The 27289-nt window shown below is 43.0% G+C and overlaps 1 protein-coding gene across 1 annotated transcript; it reads left to right on the plus strand.

The window, feature by feature from the left end:
- Window positions 1-4331: 4331 nt before the first annotated feature.
- Window positions 4332-25632, plus strand: LOC136676094 (neuronal tyrosine-phosphorylated phosphoinositide-3-kinase adapter 2-like). The gene is made up of 7 exons (XM_066652951.1): window positions 4332-4427; window positions 8419-8618; window positions 15161-15441; window positions 19593-20699; window positions 23886-24815; window positions 24955-25052; window positions 25152-25632. Exons 2-7 carry the CDS (start codon window positions 8440-8442, stop codon window positions 25380-25382), a joined length of 2826 nt encoding a protein of 941 aa, XP_066509048.1. The 5' UTR covers window positions 4332-4427; window positions 8419-8439; the 3' UTR covers window positions 25383-25632.
- The last annotated feature ends 1657 nt before the right edge of the window (window positions 25633-27289 follow it).

A 27289-nucleotide genomic window follows, 5' to 3' on the forward strand; every position in this document is an offset into this window, starting at 1 on the left:
CAGTTGCAATAACAGAGCAGTCAGCTGGGTACAGGACCTGTATCCTGGAAAACGGGATGTTTTTTCACTGAGTTTGATGTGGTTCGTCAAAAGTGGTAGAGCTTGGTGATCTTGAGTGCTGTAAAGCCCACTAGCACTAGTGTGTGGAGCAGGGGAACTGTAGTGACAGGTATCCAGTAATTTGGGATCAACTGGAGCTGTGTGCACTAATGCACTGATGCACTAACGGCTGAATGCCTTCAGATCCTCACAGAAATGTGGCAAAAATGTAGCAAGATGCAGAACCAGGCCTCTCCAGAAGAGTACAAGCTGTTAAAGACAGAACTCCCTAATGCGCTTTAACAGGAATCAGAAGAAGCATTGGAGAGCAGATGTCCAGTGCAGTGCATTTGCCCACAATTCTAATGTTTTATGACACTTCAGACTGTGTGGGCTCGCAGTGGATGAGACTGTGGATTGCTAGACAGTAGCAGTTCATCTGCAATGGCATTAGTGCATCATTTGTGCCCCTGGAAACTGGGGATTTAATGGCTTACAGTGGGTTAAACCCCTGGCCCCTTTACTGACTGTTTTAGAGGATTATGAAGCTAGGGCCTCATTTTCACCTCCACTAAGGGGGGCACTTTCTCGTACAGATGTGTCACCTCGTGGGCTGGGGGTGGGGAACGCTTATAGCAGGTTAGTGTGATAACGAGGTGCTTTATAACAGTTGTCATTTCTCACAGGGAATCATGGTTCACAGGTTTTACAAAATGAAACATGTTTACAGCCACTGCAAAAGGTTAGACTCACATTTATCCCTTCTGAAGCAGTGAACACACACACATACACACTCATAATCTTGTAATTGCGGGGGCATACATAGGCTTCCATTCATTTTTGTGGAGACTTACCACTTAGAAGTGTTTTACATAAGTATTACTAGTTTAACCCTAACCTTAACACTAACCCTAATCTTAGCCCAACTTTAAAACATGTCCACCTTAAAAAATAACGATTTACATTGTGGGGACCTGGTGTGGAGAGAGGAGAATGCACTCCTCTTTCAAAAGCCCCCTGCCAACATTTTTCCCACTGGTCCAGGGGATTATCATTATCTTTGGACTCTCTCCCTTCTATAACCTTCCTAAATGAATAATGAAGGTTAAAGATGGTAAAATAGTGAAAGGTTGGCTTTTGGGGACTATTTTGCCTTATAACACCTTGCATGTAGCCCTCCACTGCGAATGTGCATTGCAACATTCAGTATACTCAAGGCCTAAAAGCTGAGCTCAGACTATTGTAGAGCAGTATCTCAGACATCAGGAAGTGTATTTGTGAGCAGTTCTATGTAAAAGGTTTTCTGAGGACATCTCAGAGACAGACGTCTGTTTCCATTCACCAACACTGAGCGATTCTGGCTCAGCAGTTATACAACAAACTGCTCGTAGACACACTGTTTACTGCTTAAAAAGTGGAGTAGAGAAACATTTTAGAACACTAGTAGAATTCCCATGTAATTTGAAGCCAAAAACTCCTCTAAAGGGTTAAAGCAATTTATACCTGTTCAAAGAGGTACATGTAGTGTTTATGATGTGAAGCACTGAATAGCACCCCCTTGTGGAACAGTTCCTAAATGTGAGAGAGTGGCACCACTTTGTGGATATGTTTAGAATATAACTATACACGAATATGTAAGCAAAGAATGCTTCATGTGAGTGAATGAGTAAATGAGTTACAGTTGTACAGAAATATATCTGGGTCCACCACTTGCTGCTTTTAATGTTCTGTTCTGTGAGTGAGTGAGTTACAAGCCATGGTCCATGAGGTGCTTTGCATTTAACCATGGAGATTTTACTATGACATTTGCCTTGTGGTGAGGGCTTGTTTTGGTGGCTCCTCATAGAAATAGCTAAAAATGTTGACCTAGAACTTCAGTTCAGTTCCTAGTGCTCTGGGTGGACTAAAGGTAACGTATTGGTGTCCCACTTTGGTTAGCGAGCCATGGATGTGGAAATAAGCAGCTGTGAAACTTTAATGAGAGCCTGTCATCCTTTAAATGGTCTGTCTTCACCCAGTGGCCAGGCTGGTCCACACCTAGCCATGGAAGAGAGAAAAAAAAAAATAACAGAACACTACTCCATGACCTCATTCTGCAGAGAGCAACACACCCAAATCCAGTTAACGGTGCAATGGTCCACCGAAAATCAGATTTACCCATTTCCCTCCTTTACTCCAGATGTATTTTATCCCTGGATCATTTGAGACAGAGCTACAAAGCTAATATAGCTATCAAATAATAATAACAAAAACTTAAATAACCCAGTGAGCACTGTCTGAAGTCCTGCGATGAACCATGACTAGAACTTGGTCTTCAGTTCTATTTCTGCTAGCTCTCCTATGGGATTTCTAATGATATGTTAGCACTATTCTAAATACTGTAATGGCATTCTACATGAAATACAGTGATCCAAAGCTTATTCAACATATTGCTGCCCAATAAAAACGTATCTTCAAAAGAGTAACTTGACAGAAGTAGAAAAATCTTAAAATCAGTGTAAAAAGATTTTATTCTAAGTAATTTTGGAGCATTTGTCTTTGTCCATTCAAACAAAAAATTTCACACAACATTAATGATATCTGTCATGTTCAAATGATGTAGTGAACTAAAAGTCAACAGATGCAATTTTACAGTGTATCCTTCAACCAACATCCTCCACTAACAAACAGATATGTCTTGGCTGATTGACTACATTTAAAGTAACTCTCTAGGAAAAGACCACATTTCCCCTTCCTTAGCAGACCCCCAGGGGTTTCATGACCTTGCTGCACTGACCTTTATCACTGATTCTAAGCTGTTCCTTTGAGGTAAACACAAAGCTATGGGTGAGAGGTCAGAGCTGCCTTTTGTACTCATTCAGCAAAGACCATGGGGGCAAACTGAGGGTATGTTCACCCTTGACCCTGAATATAATATTACACACCCCCAACCCTCATTTGATCACAGCAGAGGTTATGTTAAGCTGTGTAATGTTTCCTGAAGCCTCCGTGTGAGTAAACAGATATTTTTTGGCCGCTGACACACTTCAGCCCCCTCCTTTTCCTTATACTCTGCTGGGTGCTTGTTCAGGAACAGACTCACAAATGGAGGGATGGAGGGAGGCTGGGGAGGAGGGGGGGAAAATGGAGGGAAAAAAGAGGTGGGGGGGACTGAGACTTGTGCAAAACAACAGATCACTGCCCCCCTTATCCCTTTGTGTCGACAGCGATAATCCATCAGAACAAGCCCCCTCCGCCCCGCCCCGTCCACCCCATCCACCCCGTCCTCCTGTCCTCCTCCCGGCTGGTGCTGCCCGCCATCCGTCATGTAAACAAACCACTGTTTTTGTCTTTTATGGGTCCTGTGTAAAATTTTTCCCAAAGACAGGCTTTGATTGGACTTTAAAGCATTAAAATATGACCAGACCCCCATTTGCCAGGAGCATGAAAAAGCTGTGAGACTACAACGGAAACAAAAACAAACCACAAATGTCTTCCTCCACTTAGAGAGCGAGGGGAAAAGGAGGAAAGGGAATATCAGTGTGGGAGTTATTGGGTGCATGTGCTCGCTGGGGGTCTTGTTTACTAGCTGAGCAGAGCTGGGAGTGGCTCTGGCTTCATGCCTGCCACAGCCTAATGAGGTCACACCCTGCCAGTGTTTATCAGCCAAGGCACTGCCCCCTGGGCTGTGATTGACGTGAGCTTGGCCCCACCCCTTTTACTACAGCCCACAGCCTGATCACAACAACAACAGAGCAGAGAGGGAGCTGTCCGCGGTGCTGAAGGCAGCAAAGAGCAGCAGAGTCGGGAATGAGCGGCAGAGTCAGAGAGTGGAGCGAAGCAGGGAGGGAGTAGAAGAGAGGGGGAGAAGGAGGAGGGATAGAGGCGTGTTCTTTGTGTTTTTTTGGGGGGCTCGAGTTAATCTGTTGTGGCATCCACACGTAGAGGAGCATCCTTGAAGTCGATGCCCAGATTTCTCTGTGTTTCTAAGGGGAGAGCTGTATTGTTGAGAAGCATGCTGAGATTTTGTCCAGCTGTTTGAGCTGTGGGAAGACTTTTGGAATAATGAGGAAGATGCTTCCAGTTCCCTCCAGTGTTGCTCCTACCTCCAGCCTGGTGTAGACTGCATGGTCAGATGAAGAAGGACACATCCACTGGACTTGGGTTAAGTTTTGCACCCACACAAGGAAGTCCAGGGTCCTCTGCTGCCCAGGAAAAGGGGCTCCAGGCTGGGTAACTTCAGCTGCATCCCTCCCTGGAGCTCCAGGGTTGCCATGGTCAGTTGTTTGACTTGAATTTACAATGGCCAGCACTTCTCATGTAGGACAAGAGTTGGATTCTCAGGACGTCCTCCATGCTTGTTTCCAGCTGAATGGATTTACCTTGGCAGGTGTGCACCCCAGCCAAGAGTAAGTGATCAAGATCTTCTTATAATGTCAGTATACTGCAAAGAAGCTGAGAGCATCAGCTTCTAAGTAAAATTAATTTGTTTTGAGTTCCCAATAAGGCTTTTCCTCTGCTTTACAGCTGTTTTGCCAGAAACAGTGTGGCTAATGCTGCAGTTAAACTTTACAAGGTTTCAATGTGGAAGGTCCGTTGTAAATACATAGAATCAGGACAAATCTGTAAACTATTTGGATGCAAGATTCTGTGCACGACTAAATGCAATTATATAGGATGAAAAAAAGAGTTTATTTACTTGTTATGCTATTGCACCATATTGCACAACTATATAACCTATTGCACAACTATATAACCTATAGTATGTAAAAAAAATAACCATTTTAGAAATGGTTCTGCGTCTCTAATTGTAGAACCATCTTTGGTTCCTTTAAGAACTTTTTAATAGATGACTTTTAAAAGCTTTTAATGGAAAAGTAGTTTAGGGTTCCTTTAGGAGTGCCCTATTTTTCAAGGACCCTTCATGACACCTTGATTTAAAAAAGGTAAGTATATGCTGCGCTTGCACAACTATTCCATCTATATATCAGTTCCTCTGTATATTCTGGACTACAGGTTGTTTTTATATAGAACTTTGTAGAATAAGCAACAGGCTGCAGGAACTGTGCATAATGTATACATGTTTTTTATTTCAAAGAAAACAAAGATAGTTCATCTATGACACTGGTCCAAAGAATTCTTTATTTTCTGCACTTACTGAATTCATAGAAGTGTACAATTAGGCCAAGAACCCTTTAGGAACATGTTCAGTCCCCCTCTTTAATGTTCAGTCCAGGTTCTATCTCATTCCATCCACTCCCTGAAGAACCCTGTCACTCAGTTGTTGTGCTACATGCCTTGACACTCACTTTCAAAATTTGTGACCCTTTCCAGTCCCAGACCCCCGTAAGTTTTCTAACTTCCCTAGTTTTAGAATTTGTCCATATCTAGACCTTCTATAGTTTTAGGTCTCCTCCAGTTTTAGACCATCATAGTTTTAGAGCTTCTCCATTCCCAAACCTTATTTAATTTTTGAACATCTCCAGTTCTATACTTTCTCCAGTTTTCAACATTCTCTAGTTCTAGACCTTCTCGAATTTTAAAGCTTCTCTGTCAGAAACTCATGGAGAGGTGAGAACTGTAGGTGGAGTCGAGTGCAGAGCAGAGAGAGGGTTAAACGAGGTAATAAAGTAATGGGAGAGAGGAGAGAGAGCGGGGGAAAGGTGCAGAGCTGGTGCAGGGAGTGATGAGCAGGCTGTGTTTTTGCGGGCGGCTCAGAGGATTAATGAGAGCAAACGTCTCCGGGGCTTAAAATCAGGCAGCCGTCAGGAGAGCACTGGAACACTGCCTTCCACCTGGAAAGAAGTGCTGCATTGAATTTACCTCAGTTTATTTTTACACTCTGGAGTGAACACTAAGTGTCTATTATTAAACAATAATAAAAATATTTAAAGTATTTGTTTTGTTATTACATTTTATTAATGTGCACCACTACATTCAGTGCAGTGTTTATTTCAGTGCAATCAAGTCCTCTGAATATTTGTAGCACTGTACACAACACTTCTTGCTGAGAGTGTATTTTTTTTAATTAAGTGCTTAACCTTAGGGCTTATTACTGAGTAATAACAATATATCTAATATGTAATAAGCTATGTAATTATACAAACAAGGCCATATGGGCTCCTGAAGCATAAAAAACTCCAAAGAATGCTTAAAGGGTTTATGCTTATTGTTAGCACTTGATTGGAAGACTATGCAGGGTTATTTTCCCAGGTTTAATAAATCCTGAAGCTTATAAAAGCTTATAATACTGTGGCTAAAGCTTATAATATGTGGTGCAAACAAAATTATTCTCAACATATTTCTAGTAGATAGTGAATTATTCCCAGTAGATACTGAATATATAATACATTCTAGATCTTACTACACACTGATTCATTAATAGTACTGAAGAACCTAGAGAAGTAAATAGTGCATAATTATTAGTAAATTTTGAATAATTAATATTAGGTATTTAATAATTAATAGTAGTTAAGGAATATTGATTTTCTAGATGAATAACTGGGGCATAAAGGGTTAATAGCAGACAAGGGCTGTGGAAGATGCTGCACAGTTGCTGGTCTTAGAAGTGACCGTGTAATTCCCATCTGTCTGCCCTCCCTGCCCCCTCCTCCATCCCTTATCTTTCTGCCCATCATTCTTTTACCCCTCCATGTCTCCATCCCTCAGTCCCTCTGTCACTTATCTGTCCATCCCTCTGTCCCTCATCCCTCCATGTCTCCATCTCTCAGTCCCTCCACTCCAACATCCCTCCATTGCTCCATCCCTCTCACACATAAACAAGCATGCTGTCAGCCTCTGCACACTGACCTACATAACGGCTCTCTCTCCCTCCACACTGCAGATGTGTATCACGCTTCCACCCCCCCTCCACACACACACACACACACACACTCCGCACTGCTGCAACACACACACACACACACACACACACACACACACACACACACACACACACACCTCACAAGGAATAAAACATATGAACTGGACAAACCTTCAACTTTATTAGACGTCCAGGAGTCCTGAGTATCTGATGAAGACACTTTTGCATAGTCGTTTCTGATTGGCTGCCCTGTATTATGCATCATGCATTGAAACACTCTTTATAACTTCAGCCTAAATGGGGCGGGGCTAAACAGCAGTAGGCTGTCTATTCAAATGTGTGCATGTTTGTGACATCACAAAAACACTCATCTAAGTTTGGAGAGTCTGCACGAGGGTTGGTTTTGTCTACATTAATCTCTTGATGAAGGTTTTAATTGGACTTTAAAATTGCACAGAATTCCACTTATACGAATGACCGCTCATCCTGAGCTTGTAATTCAGAGCGTGAGAACCGTTCTGTGCTGACAGAAGAATCTCATTGACCCAAAATCCACATGTATGACAATACTCCACGGACCCCCTGCGCAGAAATAGTTCAGAAAGCACCCCACTGCGCACAAATGGGTTAGAGAGAGTCACTTCTAGGACGAAGAAGGAAGCCGTGTCTCGGAGGGATCAGGACGCTTCCTGCCTCTTATCTGTTCATGCTCTCGCTGGAGAGAGAGAGAGCTCCTTTGTTCCACCGCTGTGCTGTGCTTGAGGCTTTATCTGCATGAACTGAAGCTGTGTGCTGGTTTTTTTTTCTCTGACTGTGACTGCACCAGCCCCTGGAGAGGGTGATGCAACTTGTGGTGGTCATAATGACGCAACTATTACCACAGCACTGTGCCCAAGTGAGAGCACACTCTGCTTAGGCTCACTGATGACTGGCCACTTCAGAATCACTCTCCCTAGCAGCACCACCTTGAATCTGTTGAGGATTCAGCTTTTCATCAGTCGTCAGTTTCTAAGCACAGAGCTCCTCTTGACTGGTGGACCACCAGGAGCACTCACGCTGCTATGTTAGTGTCATCACTGTGCTGGGATTTATCCACCTCCCGAATAATATCAGGACAACGGTGGTCCAGTGGTCAGAAACTGACCATATTTTTTGATGTAGTGGACCTATTTATAAATTAGGAATGGGATATGGCCGGTACTGCAGTGCTGTACAAAACGTGAGGCCAACATTCATTCATTCATTTCCATCTGTTGCTCTGAATTCTTTGTTAGCCCTTAGTTGGTGGACTATTTTCAGGGGTGTAAAAACTTCAGCAGCCACTGCTGTGTCTGATCCACTTGACCCAGCGCAACACACAATAACACTTGCTGAACAGGCGGTGGGGAAAAGTATGCAGAGCAACAGACGAACTACAATTATGTGTAATTGTAAAGTAAATATACAAACATGACCCTGTTTGATCAGTGGAGCTGAGAAAATGGACAGTAAATGGAGAAACAGTAGGTGGTTCTAATGTTATGGCTGATTGGTGGTCAGTGTGTGTTTATATTAACTGAAGTGTGCTGTGTTTGCAGAATGTCCAGTCGGCGTGAATCATGATGAGCACCAAGAACGAAGACACATTGCGATTTTTCCAGTATGTTGAAGACAGTGGTCTGAGAGCGTACAACGGCCTGGTCACTCAGAACCTGGACCACGTGTGGAATGAGAAGAGCCGGAGCAGCGGTCAGGAGAAAAACGACAAGAAGAGAAAGCAGGACGAAGCTGGTAAAAGGTCAGTGTGTGACATTCGAAGATGGACACAGTCTTTAAATCAGCCTGCGCTGAGACACATGGGTACCCCACATCTGAGGTCAGTGCTGTCAGTAATGCAGCCACTGTTATGGCGGATGCCTGATAAGAAATATTATAAACAAACAATGACATCATCGTTAAAGGCAGGTCCACTGAAATTCAAGATTTCAAAATTTCCCTTTGGCTTTGGCACAGTGCCATGGTTTGGAGTGTGAACATGTGTGTGTGTGTGTGTGCCCATGTGTCCCTGCTTAATTATTCAGAGTTGGACATATTTAGGCCTTGTTCTGGTTCATGGTGTGTTTTTGTCCTTGGCCGATGTGGTGAAGGTGAAATGTTTCCTTACACTGTGTCTATCAACATTAACTTTTTATACACAGCCGTAACATTAATAGCCCCTCTTTGTTTCTATACCCATTGTCCCCTTTATCTGCTCCACTGACCACACAGGAGCTCTTTGTAGCGCTACAATCACAGACTGTAGTCCACCTGCTGCTGTGCATACTTTTGTTAGACCACTTTCTGCATGTTCTAGGGGTATGATTTGGTATAGGTAGGATTTGGGTGGTGGATTGTTCTCAGGACTGCAGTGACACTCACGTGGTGGTGGTGTGTTGTGCTGGAATGAGTGGATCAGACACAGCAGTGCTGCTGGTGTTTTTAAAACTCTGTGTCACTGCTGGACTGAGTATTGTCCACCAATCAAAAAACATCCAGCCGGCAGCGTCCTGCGTCCACCGATGGAGGACTAGAGGACGATCAAGTTAACACAGTATTTCAACTCCAGCAACACTGCTGTGTCTGATCCACTCATTTAAGCATTTCAGGCAACATATACTAACATACCACCACCTGACATTTGAATATGGCTTAATATGTCATACTAAAATTCATTGATGGTGGTAGTGTACATGCAGGGAGTGAGTCAAAATAGCCCCCAAAATGATTTACCATTTAAATGAACTATAATAAGCAATGGTGTGAACCCAGTAGTGTCAACACATGGAGACGTCCTGTTTCAATCACCACAACTGTGGAATAAAAGAGTATCTAGAGTATCACATGTTAAACCATTATAGAACAATAGCTATATTTATATCTCAGCATTTGCATTATGTATGAATGTTAGTGGGACAATGTCCAGCGCCTGTCCTGACCTCCTCACCCCACCCCCTTTAAAAGAAAGTGTAGAGTGAGTCACTGCGAGTGACCCGAGCAGTTCCAGTGAGGCGTGTTGAGCTGTAATTTTGCGTACGGTGAATTTGTTTCTGTGGTTGTAGAGTCTGCAGTGGCGCTCTCCTTAAAGCACCTTCCTCTCTGAGCTCGGCTCAGCTGTGTGAGAACGATGATGACGATGGTGACGTAACTCTTCGCTTTCTAGGAAACCTCCCTCAGCACCGCGGGCACAAGTCTGCGCAAACACGTCTGAAAACTCAGCTTTCACTGTTACAGTTGTTTAGAAAACTCTCCACAATGAGATACACTCTTCTTCAGGAGCGGGGTTTAATAATACAACGTCCGTTAAGCCTTTACACCCTATGGTTCAGGATTAAGCCTATTTTTCCTTTCAGTAGAGCTTCTACATTCAGGACAAAACCCGAATTCTATACTCATTGCCCCATAAGTCCCCCCCCATATCAGTGCATGTATATACATATACATTCTATAGTTTTTAGACATTAGCTAATCTTCTGAAGCCCCTGCCCCTTTACTTCAGCGACAAACATTGCTGTGAGGGTCTGACAACAGCCACGAGAGCGTTTCTGCAGTCAGGAACTGATGACAGACGTTAAGTTCCGTACCTCAACCCAAGGTAACAGAGGGAGTTTCATCATTCTGGATTCCCCTTATACCCCTCTAGCTGACACTTTGCATTGAGGGTAGTTTTAGGGTCATGTTCAGCTGCTCCTATTTTATAACGATTTGCATGTCATTGGTTGCACACAAAGCAATTGCCTCTTGGAAGCTCCATGACACAAACTTTGTTCTCTGTGTATTTGACGTTCTGTTATCTAGAACATGCTCACGTTCCTGATCTGATAGTGATCTCATCCTCTACTCCTCTTCAGCTCAGCTGTTGCTGCTGTAAAATATTCATACGTCGTGGCTTGAAGGAGGAAAAAAATCTGGATTTTTCATGAAGCATATAACTGGGTCAATGAAGCGACCCATTTTTTTACAGGAAGAGAAAGAGAGAGAGAGAGAGAGAGAGAGAGAGAGAGAGAGAGAGAGAGAGAGAGAGAGAGAGAGAGTGAAAGAAGCAGAGAGACAGGGAGTGATAAAGGGTGACATAGGCCAAGAAGTGAGTGAAAGAAACTGAGAGGAGTTGGAGGACGGAGGGAGGGGGGTCAAGATATAAAAAAAAAGTGGAGAGAGAAAGAAGCAGATATAGAGAGGAAGTGATAAAGGGTGGCAAAGAAGTGAGAGAGAGAAAGTGAGGGACAGAGAGAGAGAAAGAGAGAGAGAGAGAGAGAGAGACCCTGTTAGAAAAAGCTTTAAGTGTGAAGAGTCAGGAACACTGCTGGCTAGAGACGTGTTCTGCCTGGTGACAGCTGCAGCTGCCACCAGCCAATCATATCCCTCCATTTACTGCTAGAAGGCGGGCCTTGTCTCATTCTCTGTGTTCCTATTGGTCAGATGCCTCTGTCTCCAGGAGAGTGTGGATATTTTACCCACAGAGTCACGTGCTTCTCTCCAAAAACCTGCCTCAAAGCCCTGAACAATCACAACACAGTGAGAGAAATCAGGATGATTCAGATGTTTACATCCGGTCCAATATAATATTTAATATTACATCAAATCAAACTTCATATTATGGATGCACACTTTTATTACAGTATTGCATGTAATAAGTAATAAATAAATTACTCTCAAAACAGGTAAGCAAACATATTTACATTTTACTAAAACTATTTGTATTTTTTTTCATATTAACACTAATTATACATGTTAAGAAACGTGTTTAGTCAGAAAGCACAACAGAGCAGCACTCGTTGCATGTTGAGTTCTGAGTAATCAATATTTTTCAAAGGTCCACTACTGTATTACTCAAATGTAAACTGCTTCATCCTGTTCAGGGTTACAGTGGGTTTGTAGCCTACCTGGATCCACCGGGTGACACAGGAACACACCGTGGGCAGATTGCCAGTACATCACAGTGTTATCAGCACTGTCAAGACTAAAGTTGTGAATAATAAACAATATACAGCAAAGCTCTTATTTACATATCAACAATAAGCAGAACATCAAATAAGAATGAAAAAAAAAAAACATCCAAAAAGTATGATTTCGCCAATTTCAAAAAGTGCATAATTCAGTGGTTGCAATGTAAACAAAGACAATTAAACGAATCTACAGTGATCCCTCGTTTACCACGAAGTAGAGGAAATATATATTTTTAAGTATTTTTAAGTCATTCTATAGTGTTTTTCAGCTGGAACTACATGTGATATCCTACCAGTTTCTTTAATAGATTAATTCCTAGGCTGTGAATTAGCGTAAGTAAATTTCACTCGGATGTGGACATGAACAATACATGTACTGTACGTAAGAGATACTTGTAAACGATTGATTTTGTCACCTACAGGCCTAGTCTAATACATGTAAATGATAATAAAAAATACTTTTAATTTACACACCATAGGAAAATGATATTTTTAGCCACCTAGTCTGCGATATAGCGGCCATAAGCCCCCTTGAAAAAAAACGCGAAGTAGCGAATCCGCGAAAGATGAACCGCGAAGTAGCGAGGGATTACTGTATGCTCAGTACGTGTTTGTAAACATCTCATGTAATATACCATTACATGTAAATGAGGGCTCCTTACTCTGAAATGGACTGAAGTGGAAAAAGAAGAAGACAATGATGATGATGGTGTAAATGAGGAGCTTTCCCAAGGTTTCAGATGTCTGGTTTCATTTACTAACATTCAACACTTCAGGCACTGTACGTTTCTTTGTAACAGCGCAATACATCTTAAAAACAAAAACCCTTCTCAATATGTTTGTTTAGACCTTATCTTATGAATTAGGCAGAAATGTAGAAAAATTGGTAGATTTGCATTTTATGTTAAATTTCATGGTGTTTTGGAGCTTTTCTCTTTGTCCATTTTTTCTAAAACATTCAAAACAATATAAAATACAGCTGGGATTTACAAACAGTGTTAAAAAAACAACTGAAAACTCTTGATATGATGGTGATAATATACAAATCAATAAAAATCAATAAATATATCAGTAAACCTCAGTCAAAGCGACTGACTTTAAAAGACAGAAGGGCAGTTTATTACATTATTAATGCCCCTTGACTGGTGGTTTTCTCTGGATTTTTTGGGTCATATCCTCGCAGTCTGGACACTTGCCTGTGTGTGATGTGGGCCAGGAGTGTGTAGAAACACTGCCTGCACCATCCTGTGACACCTGTTCTCCTGCCCCTCACTGTTTGACTGAACGGAGGACAGACAGACGGCTAATAAATAAAACACTCGGCTCACAGCCTGTCACACACACACCTGCGCCAAAGTGGCAGTCTGGCGATTTGCGGACCACTCTTTTATCTTTATCTCTCTCGGATATTGGCTGTTTTACTGCTGACATTACTGTCCAGCTGAACTTTATCTGTTAAAGATTACCCAGCTGCTCTCTGGGATGACTTTTAGAGGTTATGGAAATATAGGTGTTCTGATTTTTACAGCGAGCTTGTACATCAAACAATTTGATTTCCCTTAAGAAAAGTTAAAAATAATTTGTGACAATAAATATATTAACCATCATAACAGAAAGCATTTTGTAAGTATAGTATACAATAAGTAATTATTATGTTCCCATTGATCTCCAAAAGTTAGTTTATTAGTTTAATACCTATTGTGATGTCACAAGGACAAACATATTTTCACATGCCCATCAATTTCATCTCAGACATTTAGCCCCTCCCACTGATGCTGAAGTTATATGGAGTGTTTCAGACTGTTCTGCTCGCTGATGGCCTTCACAGCAGGGTTTTCACTGCAGCCAATCACAAAACTATTTGTATGATGAGGAGTCTGTGTTTGGACAGAAGTTTGTGTGTGTCTGTGTGTCAAGTGTGTGATGGAGTTTTGGTTGTGGTTTCTGTCCAGCACTGTATGCTTTCTCTTATTGAGGCCTTAATTCCTCTCCTCAGCCATGTGTGTGTGTGTGTGTGTGTGTTTGTGGTGTATACGGAGCAGCAGATTTTGTGTCTGCTTTGCATGGGTACCCAGTTGCTAGGCAAAGTTAAACCCCTGACCAATGAACCCTTCTCTCCAGACTCCTGCTGTTCAGCAGCTGTGGGGCGGTGTGTGTGTTGGAGAGAGAGAGAGAGAGAGAGAGAGAGAGAGAGAGAGAGACAAACAGACAGAGAGAGTCACTTCTACTCAGTTAATAAAAGCCTCTCTGAGGTTGCCAGGTGTGTCTTGTGCTAATCTAGTATTTCTCACTGCTGACTCTAGGAACTACAACCCTGCTAAATTGTTTTAGGGAAATCAATTTCTGTTTCTGGCTGCAGCATAAATAAATTTGACTTTGTGTCTTAAAAGTTTGACTTATTTTCCAAAAAGATACCAATATCTCAACATTATGGCACCTATTTGTGAATATTTACATATTGGGAATTAACTATTTGAATCAGAGTTGATGAATTACAAAGTCAAATTTATCTCTTATTTACTCAAAGCAATGACTATGGATCATACAACAATGATTTATTATGTCACAACAATGACTTGTTTCCTCCATGTTTTGACTTGGTGTCTCAGTAGAGTAACAGTGTCTTGTATTAGTTATTATTTTGTCATATTAATTCAATATGTTCAGAACAAATGTCAGTTTTTTGACTCTGTAGACTGCTGTACTTTATTTTAGTCCTGTGCCCTCATGTAGTATATTATGTGTGTTTAACTTTACATTCACCTTTGTGTATGGTTTTTCACGTGTGTGTATATATGTGTGTGTGTGCGTGCCTTTGTCATCAGCAGCACTGAACTAATGAACTGGACACTGGATTTACTCATCTGAGAGAATGGCCTGGTCAGAAGTATTGATTTGTGTTTAACCCAACTGTGGGCCGCACTCTCTCACACACAAAGGCTGAGTGAAGGCCTCTGCTCAGCAGAAATTGATTTCTTTAAGCTGACGACTGGGCTGAATTTAAAGCTGGACAGTGGGGAACCTCTGTTGACCTGTTTTCTGTTTTTAAAAGAGAAATCATTCATGTCCAGCACCAAAAAAACAGTAAAATTTATTATTTATGAAATCAACTCACATTTGCTTGCAGGTGCTGAGAGAATCATATGCTTCATAGAGTGGGTCCCCTACATGCTGGCAGCCATGTTTAAAACAGGCATTCCAAATCTCTTAATCAACCAGGTCACTGGGTGTCAGTGCGACAACTGTTTTATGTTGTTCTATTTTCTCTCTCTCTCTCTCTCTCTCTCTCTCTCTCTCTCTCTCTCTCTCTCTCTCTCTCTCTCTCTCTCTCTCTCTCTCTCTCTCACTCTGTGTTCAGGACGGGCGAGGAGGTTTTAGCGGAGGTTAAGCTCCTGCGCATGGCCTGTGTTGGCATGCCGGCCCCAACCGAGTGCATGTCTCCAGTGCAGACGCAGCTCTGCAGCCGCTCACAGTCACTGCACTCCGTGGGTGGGGGAGAGGAGGAGGGTAGCCCCACAAACCGCAAACAACCTCCACCCAAACCCCGCCGAGACCCCAACACAAAGCTCAGCATCTCCTCGGAGGCGGTGGACTTCAGCAGCTCCACCTGCAGAGCTGGAGACCCCGACAGGTGTGACGGTGAGTTAAAGCCAGAACTTACAGAGAAGACCCACATATCACAGCAATCTGCAGGGCCACATCCATCCAACACTACCATGAGCAATAAAATCTAAAGAGAAGGAATTGTTAAGTACTTCAGCTCAGAAACTTCAGTTTCCAGACTCAGAAAAGGATTAATTTACAAGGGTTAATGTCAGTCTTATTGCAGTGGAATGTAACTGATCATTACAGCATTAACGCCATCACCCCAAAGCCCCATGCAATATTTTGGAATGAGCTGGAGAGGATCAGAATATAACCATCTAATCTCAGTATCTGACGTCAGTAATGTTGACTGAATGCCATCAAATGCTCACAGCAATGTTTCAATGTCTGTTGTAAAGAAGTGGTCACAGTAGTAGCACATTTGCAGTTAGCATCATTGGCTAAAAACAGTCAATTTTTGTTTGGTTACTGGTTAACACACCAACCACAAACCACCAAAAATAACCCCCAAAAAAACAAACAAAAAACCAAAAATAATTATTAGGTGTACACATAGGTTTAAAGCGTTGTTTTGTGTAACATATAATTGTAATTAATTCTTTTTTTATGGTACCTGTTACATAGTATTAAAATGACTAAAATGTCATTTTATTCATCAACAAAAAATATCAAAACATGAACTAGATTGAAAATGAAGGGGCGAGAAGAATTTATGAATCGCTGCATTCGAGTTCCATCAGAAAAAAACGCTACAAAAGCATGTGCATTGATTTGTTCTGTTCTTTTAAAACATTAGATGATTTAGAGATGGTGACTTGATGTTAGGAGCTGCGTGTTAATACTTCACTTATATGTTCATTTTAAATAAAGGTTTTTAAATTGTCACTTTTAACATTACCTTTAACATTTGCCATAAAATGAAAAAAGAAAACCCTATCACTCTTCTCTGTGAGACCTAACCATGGGCTAAAGTCTTTTGTTGGATCCACCCTGGCCCTGTGCCAAGCTGTGAACTAGGCGAGTTGTTAAGTTATTAAGTGGCGAGTTGTGTTGTGTTATGAATGAGGGCACGGCTTGCCGGCGGCGAGATTGGAAATCTCTCTCGTGTGGAGTAGTAGTAGTAGGCGGCGAGTTTGTTGTAAGCAGCGCTGCGTCTATGAATGAAGGCTTAAGGTCATCTGAGTTTGTTCACGCATCTTCTGCCCAAACCGCTAGTGTCCTCAATTACATCCCCATTGTTCTGGCCTGCATTCCCATGCAGATTAAAAACAAGAGCATCACACTCTGGTTTTAATAAAGTCCCGCTCCGCTACTCTGCTCTACTTTTTTTTTAAAGCATTATTATTGCAGGAGGAAGGCATGGGACTCACACTAATCAAGTTACTGGAGCAAGTTATTGGATTTCAAAGCAACTTATTGGATTCCAGATATTATCTGTGTGAAAAAAGGACTGAAAAAATAGAACCCACAAAACGATTAGTTATAATCTGCCACATCTAAAGTCTACAGTGTTTTAAATGCAATAAAAGTACCATCAGCATAAAAAGATTAGCATGGTTTGTGTATGATGAAAGTTTTGTTAGATTTCATATTAGGGCCAAAAAAGCAAGTATTGCAATACACTACACATCACTTTGATGGTTTATATATTTGAGTATGTGCCATTAAATACATAATGGCTGTTTTTTTAACATTAGGTGAAAACTCCATTCCCCACTACAAAAAGACTAAGATTAAAATGTTTTACATTAAAGCAACACTAAGTAAGATCTGGTATTTTTGCTCCTGAGCACTCCGCACAGTAACTGAATGCAATTCACGTTAACATCGCTGTCCTGAAATCAAAGGGGAGGTGAGGTGTGCTTTCCTACCCTCCTTCAAAAGTTGCATAGTGAAGATTCTGCAGTGCTGAGCCCAGAGCAGCATTGACAGAGGGTCTATTCTCCCTTTTACAGGTCAGAGGAACATCACAATGATTTTGAAGCTGTAATATTAAGGTAAAAATCCTACATAGTGTTGCTTTAACATCCATGGAAAATACATGGTTTTGATATGTGTAAAATGTATTACAAATCCCTTAGAAAAGCATCTATGTGAAATAGTTCAAGTTAAACCCTTATATTATCAGGTTATTCATTTAATGCACTCATCTGAGACTGGTCAAGATTGAATAACATCGGTGGTGAGAAGTGGTGAGCGGTGAGAAGAAATTACAATAAAATAAACAGGACATTGACTTTGACTTGAGATTGGTCATGACGGGTCAGCTGCATCATCGTACAGCCTTCAGGCAATGGCCAATATAGGAATAATAATGAATAAACTATGTATTGTGGCACTGCAGAGCATTCTGGGAAAGTCCAGAGCTTTCAGAAAGTCCAGGCTGTGGAGTGCTGTGTGAAGGCATTAAGTCAGTGGTTATGTTAATATTGTTGCTGTAGCTGCTGAGATTCCGATTGGATGGGGATCGCTGATCTTCCTCAATGCCACGGCAACCAAGCCCACAGAAACAGAGACCCCCTATCACTCCTCCAATCCCCAAGCCAGCCCTCAGCCTTGGCCAATCAGAGTAGAGCTGACAGGAAGTCAGATCGCCACGGCAACCAATGTGGAAGAGCTTAGCTCACCTAGCTCGGCACGACTCTCGTCCAATGGGGAGCAGAGAGTGGGGGATGTTCCTTACTGAGAGGAGGGTTGTGAAGGGTGGGGGGGGGGGGGGGGGGGGGGGGGGCTGAAAGGGGGTTGGGTCTGATTGGGGGGGGTGGTTGATGTGGATGATGAGAGTAAGAGGAGGGAGGGGGGAAGGGCCCAGGCCGCTTAGGATTCATTCAGGAGGAGCGATTGACCTAGATTTAGTTCCCCTAGAGGAGAGAGCGAGGGTAAACACATCCGCTAGCGGAAAGCAGGAGAGAGAGAGAGAGGGGGGGGGGGGGGGGGAGAAAGAGAGAGAGAGAGAGAGAGAGAGAGAGAAGGGAGATGGGTGCTTGCAGAAATGATCTCAAGACTCCACCACCCACTTTCACATAATTAACACATCTATACCGTCTTTTTTCCCTCCTTTAAAGCCCAGGCATGCGCAAGGCCGCATTGTGACTCACATGCGGTGCATGAAAAATGACTTTAATCTGGGTGCAATGCAGTTTCACACCTCTCCCCCTCACCCCCCTCTCTCTCTTCCCTCTCTCTTACTATGATTTTATCTGCACCTATCACATCTTTCAAGCTAATATTCTCCTCCTTCCAGATAGAGGTTCTTTATTACCAAGTTCCTAATCGATGCGGCAAATCAAGGATGCCAAGTAGGCAATACAAATAGTGCCATGCTGCTTCGCAATGTCAAGTGCTTTCCCCCCCTGTAGCACTTGATTGACTTAAGAAGGGCTTAAGCAGGAGGTTAGTTAAAAAAGGGGAAACACCAAATGATGTAGCACTGTTGGCATTCCTACATCAAACACCTCAAATCCTGTGGGTCCAGATATGTGTCGACTCTGCATACCTCCACACAAGTATTTTAATGCATACTTACACATATTTAAGTATGCCCAAGTGTGCGTGAGTTATTGGCGATGCCACTGGTATGAAGGGTGTGCCAGGACCATCTGGTATCTGAATAATTTAAGATGAAAAAAAAAATCTCTGGTGCATTGCTGATGGTCAGTGCTTTTTTGCTTCTGAAATCAAAGACAAGCAAAGCATTTCTCATATCCCTGCAGACCTTAGCTTTGTGCAGTTGACTTCACTGCGGATGCTACCACGTGATTGACAAGGGATTGTTAAAAAATGACTGGAAGGTTTAAAACAATACCCCTGAAATTTCACAGGCGAAGGGTCAGGAAAGGTTTAGGTAAGAAGATAGTGTTGGAAACTATGTTTTAGGCTATGAATATGAAGAAGAGTGAAATACGTTGCCAGTTGCCTGCGGCAGACAAATGATTTCACGGGAAGGCTTTTGAAAAGCAGCTTGTTCAGCAAAGTTGAAAAATGATTTGGAATCTTTGATTTATTTCTAAACCTCTTGCACAATTTATGAAAAAACTAAGATTGGAAAAAATATTCCAATGGACAGATTTGCTCCAAAAAATCCAAAATTTAAGGTGCAAAGAAATCCTCACCCCTCAATAAGAATATCCCTTTCTGCTTGACACTAATACCCGCTGTGTTTCTTCTCTTTGCATCTCATGCAGCCATGCAAGGCTGTGGTGAGGACTGCAGGAGGGTGCCACCTCCGAAGCCCAAGCGGAATCCCAACACTCAGCTGAGCACCTCATTCGACGAGTCCTACGTGCGGAATGCCACCTCCAGATGTTCGCCCCCGATGCCCCACTGCCGGGATGTCAAGGCTCCTTCTCCTCCATCTCCTCCTTCACAGCCTCAGAGCCCACAGCAGGACTCAGATTCAGAAGAGCCTGTTTATATTGAGATGTCAGGCACCGTGGGGCGGGATCTGCCCAATCGTAATGATGACGAGGAACCAGGTGAAGCAGTGTACGAGGAAATGAAGTACCCACTCCTGGATGAGTTTGATTCACGTTGGGATCTTTCCAGTTGCAGGTCGCAGTGTGTCACTCCTTGTCCTTCTGATGTAGACACCCATAATCCTTTGAGTCGATGTTCCACACCTAGAGGAACACCACTTTGTGATATCCCTGCACCTTTCCCTAACTTGCTGTCCCATCGGCCTCCTTTACTCGTCTTCCCCCCAGCTCCAGCACAGTGTTCACCAAACTCAGACGAATCCCCGCTTACTCCTCTGGACATGGCTAAGCTGCCAGCGTTGGACAATGCTTCCTCTTATGGCAAGTCTCCGACTTCCTCCTCCTCCCTGGAACCCCTTAGCTCTGCCTCCACCTCGCACATAAGGCGTGCGGAAAGGGAACTGACCGCAACTCCAACCATAACCGTCTCAGGTCGTTCCTCTGCGCCTCCTCTGCCATGTGCGCTCTATAGGAGCTCTGGTAATTCCCACAGCTACCAGCGGAGCCACTCGGCCTGCCCCTCTCCTGTGAGCATGGGCCGCTGCCTCACTCCTCTCAGCCTCATGAGGACCCCAGCTTTCGATGGACCTTTCTCAGGACCTGCCCTGCCTCGAAGCGCCTCAGCAACACCCCACGGCAAGGGATCTCCGCCCCAGGACCAATCGGGACGCCTTCATGGCTCCATGCAGAATGTTTCCTCCGGACGCTCACGGACGCCCACCAGCCCACTGGATGAACTTACCAACCTCTTCACCACCGGCAGGAACATGCTAAAGAAAAACTCCAGTGGCAGGAAGAGCAAGGAACCTGGCGAGAGTGAGTCTCTCTCTCTCTCTCTCTCTCTCTCTCTCTAACTATCAATATGTTCTAAAATGAGAAATGTGTCAATCAATGAGTGAATCAACATGGGGCTAAACATGCTGTCAATGAGATAAACAGTGGACTACCAAAGTTGTGTACTCAGTGGGAGTGAATTAATAAATAAGAGGACTCCTGTATATGAAATAATGAGGGCCCTTAAAAATCAACAAAGCCTAATAATGACTTTATGTGCTCTATATCATCACAATCAGAACAAAACCTTATTACATTCCAAACAGTAACTTTACAGGAGAATGATAAACCTTTAAGGAAGAAACATTATACCCTTCTCCACAAGTGAACACAGTACTGGGTCTAAAAGAAATTTCTTTGGCCTGCATTGGTCAAAATACCACAAGGATCAACCCCCACAGCAGCATTCTCCCCCTATCTAAACAGCCAGTTTCAGCACCTGTTCCTTTAAATGATAATGAGTTACTCAACACAGCAGTTCCCTTTCATTTCAGTTCTTATTTTCTATTTTTACTCAGTGCTCTTATTTGTCCATCCCCGTGGAGTCTGTTTTGCTGCATTTAACCACGTTTGCAATCTCACATAAACACAGGTCCAGCATTGTGATTAAACAGACTCACGCGAGGGGATGGGGCAGGAAGTACCTGGACTCTAAATAAGACAAAGCACAAAGTCAGAATAACTAGTCTTGTTTCACAGTGTGTGGGTTATTGGGCTCCAGATCCCCATTTTAATGTGCACAGCCAAACAAGTGAATTTCTATAATATAGATCCTTTATGCATGCATTGTCTGTAACAGTTTATCCAATTCAGGGTCGCGGTGGGTCTGGAGTCTTCCCGGAATCACTAGGTGAAGGACACACCCTTCACAGGGCGGCACACACTCACACATTCACTCACACACTTTGGTGAGTCGCCAATTCACCTACCAACGTGTGTTTTTGGACTGTGGGAGGAAACCGGAGCACCCGGAGGAAACCTACGCAGACACAGGGAGAACACACCACACTCCTCAAAGAGCAGTCACCCAGAGCAGTCCCTGGAGCTGTGTGACTGCGACGCTACCTGCTGCACCATTGTGACACCCCTAATATAGCTCAATAAAACAATTTTATTCCAGAGCTTTTTGGAGTATACAATTTGTTCTAATTATAGTGTTAAAAGCAGCTAATGTTTTCAAATTAAGTCAAAACCAAACACATATGGAAACTGGAAATATGAGGTTTTGTTCTGATAGCAACAATGCACAGCACAATGAATCAAGTGCTTTCTATTTTAATTCAAAGGTTTCTAAACCTGAAATTTAAAACGTGAAGATGGCTTCATTTTTCTCATCATTTCTTGCTGCAGGACTTTTGGCCTGGTTCCTCCACAAGCTGGTTTAATCTGTGCACTGCAAACAGGCTAGTGCAGATCATATGATTTAATCCACAGAGATTAGGGGCCAGGGAAGAAAGCGTTAAGCCACGGCAGCGCATTACTTTTAAATATGTAAACACAGGGTTTAAACACTGGCTACTACACTCCTACAGAGGCCCCTTGCCAAAAGTGGCGTTTCAGCATTGCAGGAGACATAATTAATGGTTTTATTATGAAGAAAGAGTCCCAAGCTCATGAAGATGAGGTGGCAGCTGATTTGAATATGGCTTTTGTTGTTCACGGTTATTTCATTGCACATTGTATGGATTGTTGAACTCGAAATGGCACTTTGCCTATTGTCTGCATCACCGTGCCCATGACTGTGCACTTGTGTAAGAGTGATGAGATGTAAACTGTCACTTCCCATTCACTGCATCTCTTGAGCAATGACCTCCACGGGTACCCCCTGGAAGAAAGGTCAACTCAACAATCCCGTTTATAGAAACAGCTTATTCCCTCAGAAGGAGACGGAGCGTGCTTCAATGGAAGCAAGCCCAGCGTTTGGTTGCAGTGTTGTGCGCGGATGAAGTGATGCACGAGCTCCTGCTGGCAAGCTGAGCGCTCATCCTGGTAACAGAGGAAGGGAACTCCCTGCAGATTCTCCCTCAGAGGAGCAGCAGACCAATCAGGATGCAGGTCACGGCCGCCCTGTTGCAGTGAATGTGTGAAGCTGGGAGCTCTCGGTGGGAAAAAAAAAAAAAAACAACAGGCAGCAACAGAGAGCTCTGCACTACCTGCACAGACATGTGCTCGGCTTCAGCAAAACAACAGAGCCTTTTTCACAACAAGCACTTTCAGCTCATGCAATTAGCACAGTGTTAATTAGTAGTTTTCAGTGGCTCAGGTTCATCTGGAACATGCTGCTGTCAAGCGTCCTGTAAGTTTTTTTTTATACTGGCTTTGTTGGTGCTGCCTAGTTGCCATGTGGCATGTAGGTCTTGCCTGGTAGGCATGTGATTTCCCTGTGTTGCCAAGGGCTATGTTTACTGAGCACATTTTCATATGGATCACTGGCAGTTTGCACCTGTGCCACACCTGCAGTCCATCTCTCTGAGAGATGCAGTTGGCCCTGTTTGTTCAGGAACATCATCTGTCTCTATTGTGGGTGGAAAACAAATCGTGCTTGACCTAGTTATCAACCCAGCAATCAATGCTGCCTTGCAGGCAGATTAAACTGTCCTGGCAAGTGCTAATGATGCACATTTTCTCAGGGAAACCCAGCAAATGTTGGAGAGAAGGAAGTACAAATAACTGGAATGAACTGACAGAAACCTTTTATAAGAGCAAAGATGAGAGAGTGTGCCATTTTAAGAAAGGGTAAAGCTTTATCTTAGGGCTACCTTCTAACTGATTTAGCTCTGAAGAAATCCGGACATAACGCCTTTACATGCCAAGGCAGTATAAAGAGAAGCTAAAGAAAAGAATGTGTGTCCCAGAGATTTTGCAGTTTTGAAGTTGTGCAGAAAAACAAGCTCAAGTCTTTGGCAGTAGCAAAGTGACACCAAGTGGCTGACTGCCATTAATGCAGTTAAAAGGTGTCTGTGTTCGAGTAAGCCTGTGTTTCTCAAGCAGAGTTGAGTATTTTGGTTTCAAGGTTGTGTTAGCTTTATTATTAATCCAGGGGTTCTACATCCATCCAATTATGAACCACTGGAGAATGGGCATTATTTGTTTTTAAGAATTGGTAGTCACCGGATTGCAGAAAGTATATGAATATTTCTAAGCTGACCTGTTTAATTTCTCCAAAAGGTGAATCCAAAGGGAGGTGCCACAGCTCAGAGTCCAAGCGCGAGCACAAGGAGAGGAGCCATCACAGCAAGGAGTCTAAAAGGGACAAGGAACGCAGCAGCAAGTCCTCACATCGACGTGAGAACAAGGACAGGGAGGCTAATGGCACTGAGGCTCTCCAGAGACGAGACAGCAAGGACAGAGGAGTAAGCAATGCAGAGCCATTACCCAGACACGACAGTAAGGATAAGGGAAGCAGCAATGGAGAGCTGTTACTGAGACGAGACAGTAAGGACAGGGGTTGCAACAATGCAGAACCTATGCCAAGACGTGACAGCAAGGACAGGGGCTGCAATGGTCCAGACCTGCTTCCCAGACAAGACAGTAAAGACAGAGGATGCAGCACAACTGAGCCTGGCTCAAGACATGAAAGCAAAGACAGGGGGTGCAGTACAGTGGAACCTTTACCCAGACGAAACAGTAAGGACAGAATCTGCAATGGCCTTGAGTTCTTGTCTAGGCAAGACAGCAAGGACCTCTCTAGGAACGGTCTGGAACGGTGTGACAGCAAAGACCGCAGTTACGAACTCTTACCCAGGCATGACGGTAAAGATCTGAGCAGGAACGGCCTGGAGTGCAGGCGCAACAGCAAAGAAAGTGGAAGGAATGGTCTGGAATCTCGTCCAAGTAGCAATTACAATGCAGACTGTAGCCGAGATGGGAAGGAATGGAACAGTAATGGGACGGACATTGTAAACAGAAGAGACTGTAAAGACAGAGGGGTGCACACGACGGATATCTTGACTCGACACGACAGTAAAGAAAAACCCAGCTACAGCACAGAATCGCCCAAAGCACATGATAGGGATACAAGGTCAGAACTTCCATCCAGTTTGCCCAACCGGCCTGGACGATCCCCTGTGAGTCCCACAGGGACCAACAAGTCCTTGGGTAAGTCCCTGTCACTTTATAAAGAAGTTCAATCTTATCCATGGTCAGACATTTGTAAAAGACTAATTTCTTAGAACATCTGAACTTTAACAACTAGGCACATTTGATTGCAGTAAAATATTTAAATCTCTACTTGCAGAAATGAGGACAGTTTCAAAGGTGGGGCGCTCCCCGTCTACACCAACTGCACCATCTCCGCTGGGGACACCTCAGAGACAACCTCCAGAAGCACAAGAGGTAACAAAGACAAGATCTTTGTAGTCTAATATTTGTAGATTGTAAAGAAAAAAAATCACATTGTGAATGACTGTTTTCTCCTTTTCTCCTCTCCTGCAGATGCCCCCCATGCCGTGGGCATACGGTGACAGCATGATGCTGGAAATGATTGAAAGAAAACAGCGTCTTTGCCGTGAGATCAGGTCACGTCAGCGGCTCCCTGACAGGAGCCCCTGCAAGAAGGAGACCCTGCCAGCCATTCCCAACTGGAAGAAGGCCAATGGGTCAAAGAAGTACGGGCCTCCCCCTTACCCAACCCAGACCACAGTCTTCTGGGACACAGCAATCTGACTGGTTGCTGAGCACTTCAGGACTGAGGCTTGCCCTGCTCATTAACATAAAAATGGCAGAACAGCCAATTACAGTGCTCCTAGCAGCGGGCTTCACATAGCAATACTTCAGAGTGGGCAGATTGTCAGGTTTTCGTATCAATGTTTATATTCTAATATTTTTGTATCGTGATTCCTTGTAAATGAACCCAGCATTAACAGATATTTTCTAAACAATATGGAATATCTTTGCAAAGAATATGTAGTTAGGCACAATACAAAGTTTGATCTTTTCTATTAATATTATTATTATTATTATTATTATTTTTTACATCACAATACAACAAAGCTAATCTCATTTGTGTCAGTAAAATTCACAGGCCTTTATCTTTCAGACCTTTTGAAATTAAGGTTATGTGGTTTGTTGCCATATTGAATGAAGTGTATTTTAGCATTGGATGTGTAATTGGACTAGGGCTAGCTTTTGCTGCTGCCTTGCCACACTTTTAATTTAACAGAATGTGCAATTAATCGAAGAACTTATACAGATTGATTATTCTCAACAATCAGAATTGGTTTTGGCTTGTGTTTTTGTTTCCATGGACGTTTTCTTGCTTGAGCTTTGGGTTAAGTAGGTTATTGAAAACCATGTGTTTTCTGATATGTCCGTATTTGAGGGAAATGAGGAAAAAAAACAGGTTTGAAGAGGTAATGGAAGGAAAGAGAGAGAAAGAATGAGCCCTTTTATCTGACGTTTTTAATCTGTATGCGGTAATGGCAGGTTGTGATGTCGTATTGAGGGTGTCCCCCTCTTTCTTGGGTCTGTGGCAATAGCCGGCAAGAGCCGGTGAGAATCCTCTACCATGCACTAAGAGGATAGTTGCCCAGAGATTAATGACAATCTGGAAAATGAAAAGGTATTTTTAACGTTATTTAAAAGTTGTGTAAATGCTTGTTAAAGGAATGGCTTTTTTTTTTGAAAGGGGTTGATGTATTTTGCTGTTGTCCAGCACTGGATGACTATATCATAGTTTGTCAGTAAGTCATTTGATTCATTTGTGATGGACACAATCAGCCCTGTTTGGGTGCTTGAAACCAATGACCAATGGCTCTCAGATGGAGCGCTTAAGAATTGGCAACCGTGGCTAAATGACCCAGTAATAGGGGCCACGGTTGTGTTAAAAAAATAAAGGGGAAGTACAAAAAAAAAGAAATGCACTCCCATAATCCTCTACATTATTTGACTGGATACTTGCCTCCCTCCCTCTACCTCAACTGTTCAGATTAGTTTTCAAGTGGTCATTCATTTGCACGATGAATGCAACGCCTGCTTTGCCAAAGTGTTTTGGATCTTGGAGCGAAACCCATGTAACTCCCTCTCCATCATTATTCCTGCCATGAGCTAAATGTTGGAAAAAGTAATGCCTGTCCAAAAATGTGTTGCCTTGGAGATCGGCGCTCACTGTGACTGGGTCACACTGGGGTGAAAGGTAATGAATACTGTAGCCTAGCAGGCCTAACACAATCAACATGGGTTGTAGACATGTTGGCACATAAAACTAGCATTGAAATGATAATTGTAGGCTGAAACTAAAAATTATGATGCAATTTGGTCAAAACTGAAATTTAATTAATATAAATTTGTATGTAAAATTAATCCTGAATAAGCTTCTTGACAACAGTTTTTCCCCCACTTTAAATGGGGCTGCACTTATATTCTGGCACAATAGCTTTCACTTTACATTCTGGGGCCAGTCCACCTTTGAAGGAGACCAAAACTGAAAGCACCACGAACATTTTCAGCTGAACATTTCTGTGCAACTCTAAATTAATCAATGGTGTCTGTGCTCCCAACAACCAGACAAGGGTATTTTTTTAATGCTTTCAATTCCAAAACAGATCCAAATAGAGTGAAAATAACTGTAGCTG

Source organism: Hoplias malabaricus, chromosome X1, assembly GCF_029633855.1.
Source record: "Hoplias malabaricus isolate fHopMal1 chromosome X1, fHopMal1.hap1, whole genome shotgun sequence".
NCBI classification, from domain to species: Eukaryota; Metazoa; Chordata; class Actinopteri; order Characiformes; family Erythrinidae; genus Hoplias; species Hoplias malabaricus.

Bases quoted from the DNA above. Each gene is read 5' to 3' on its own strand.
- LOC136676094 (XM_066652951.1), top strand. From the start codon at position 8,440: ATGATGAGCACCAAGAACGAAGACACATTGCGATTTTTCCAGTATGTT. The intron at 15,442-19,592 runs GTGAGTTAAAGC...CATCTCATGCAG, and splicing joins AGACCCCGACAGGTGTGACG to CCATGCAAGGCTGTGGTGAG. The intron at 20,700-23,885 runs GTGAGTCTCTCT...TTTCTCCAAAAG, and splicing joins GAGCAAGGAACCTGGCGAGA to GTGAATCCAAAGGGAGGTGC.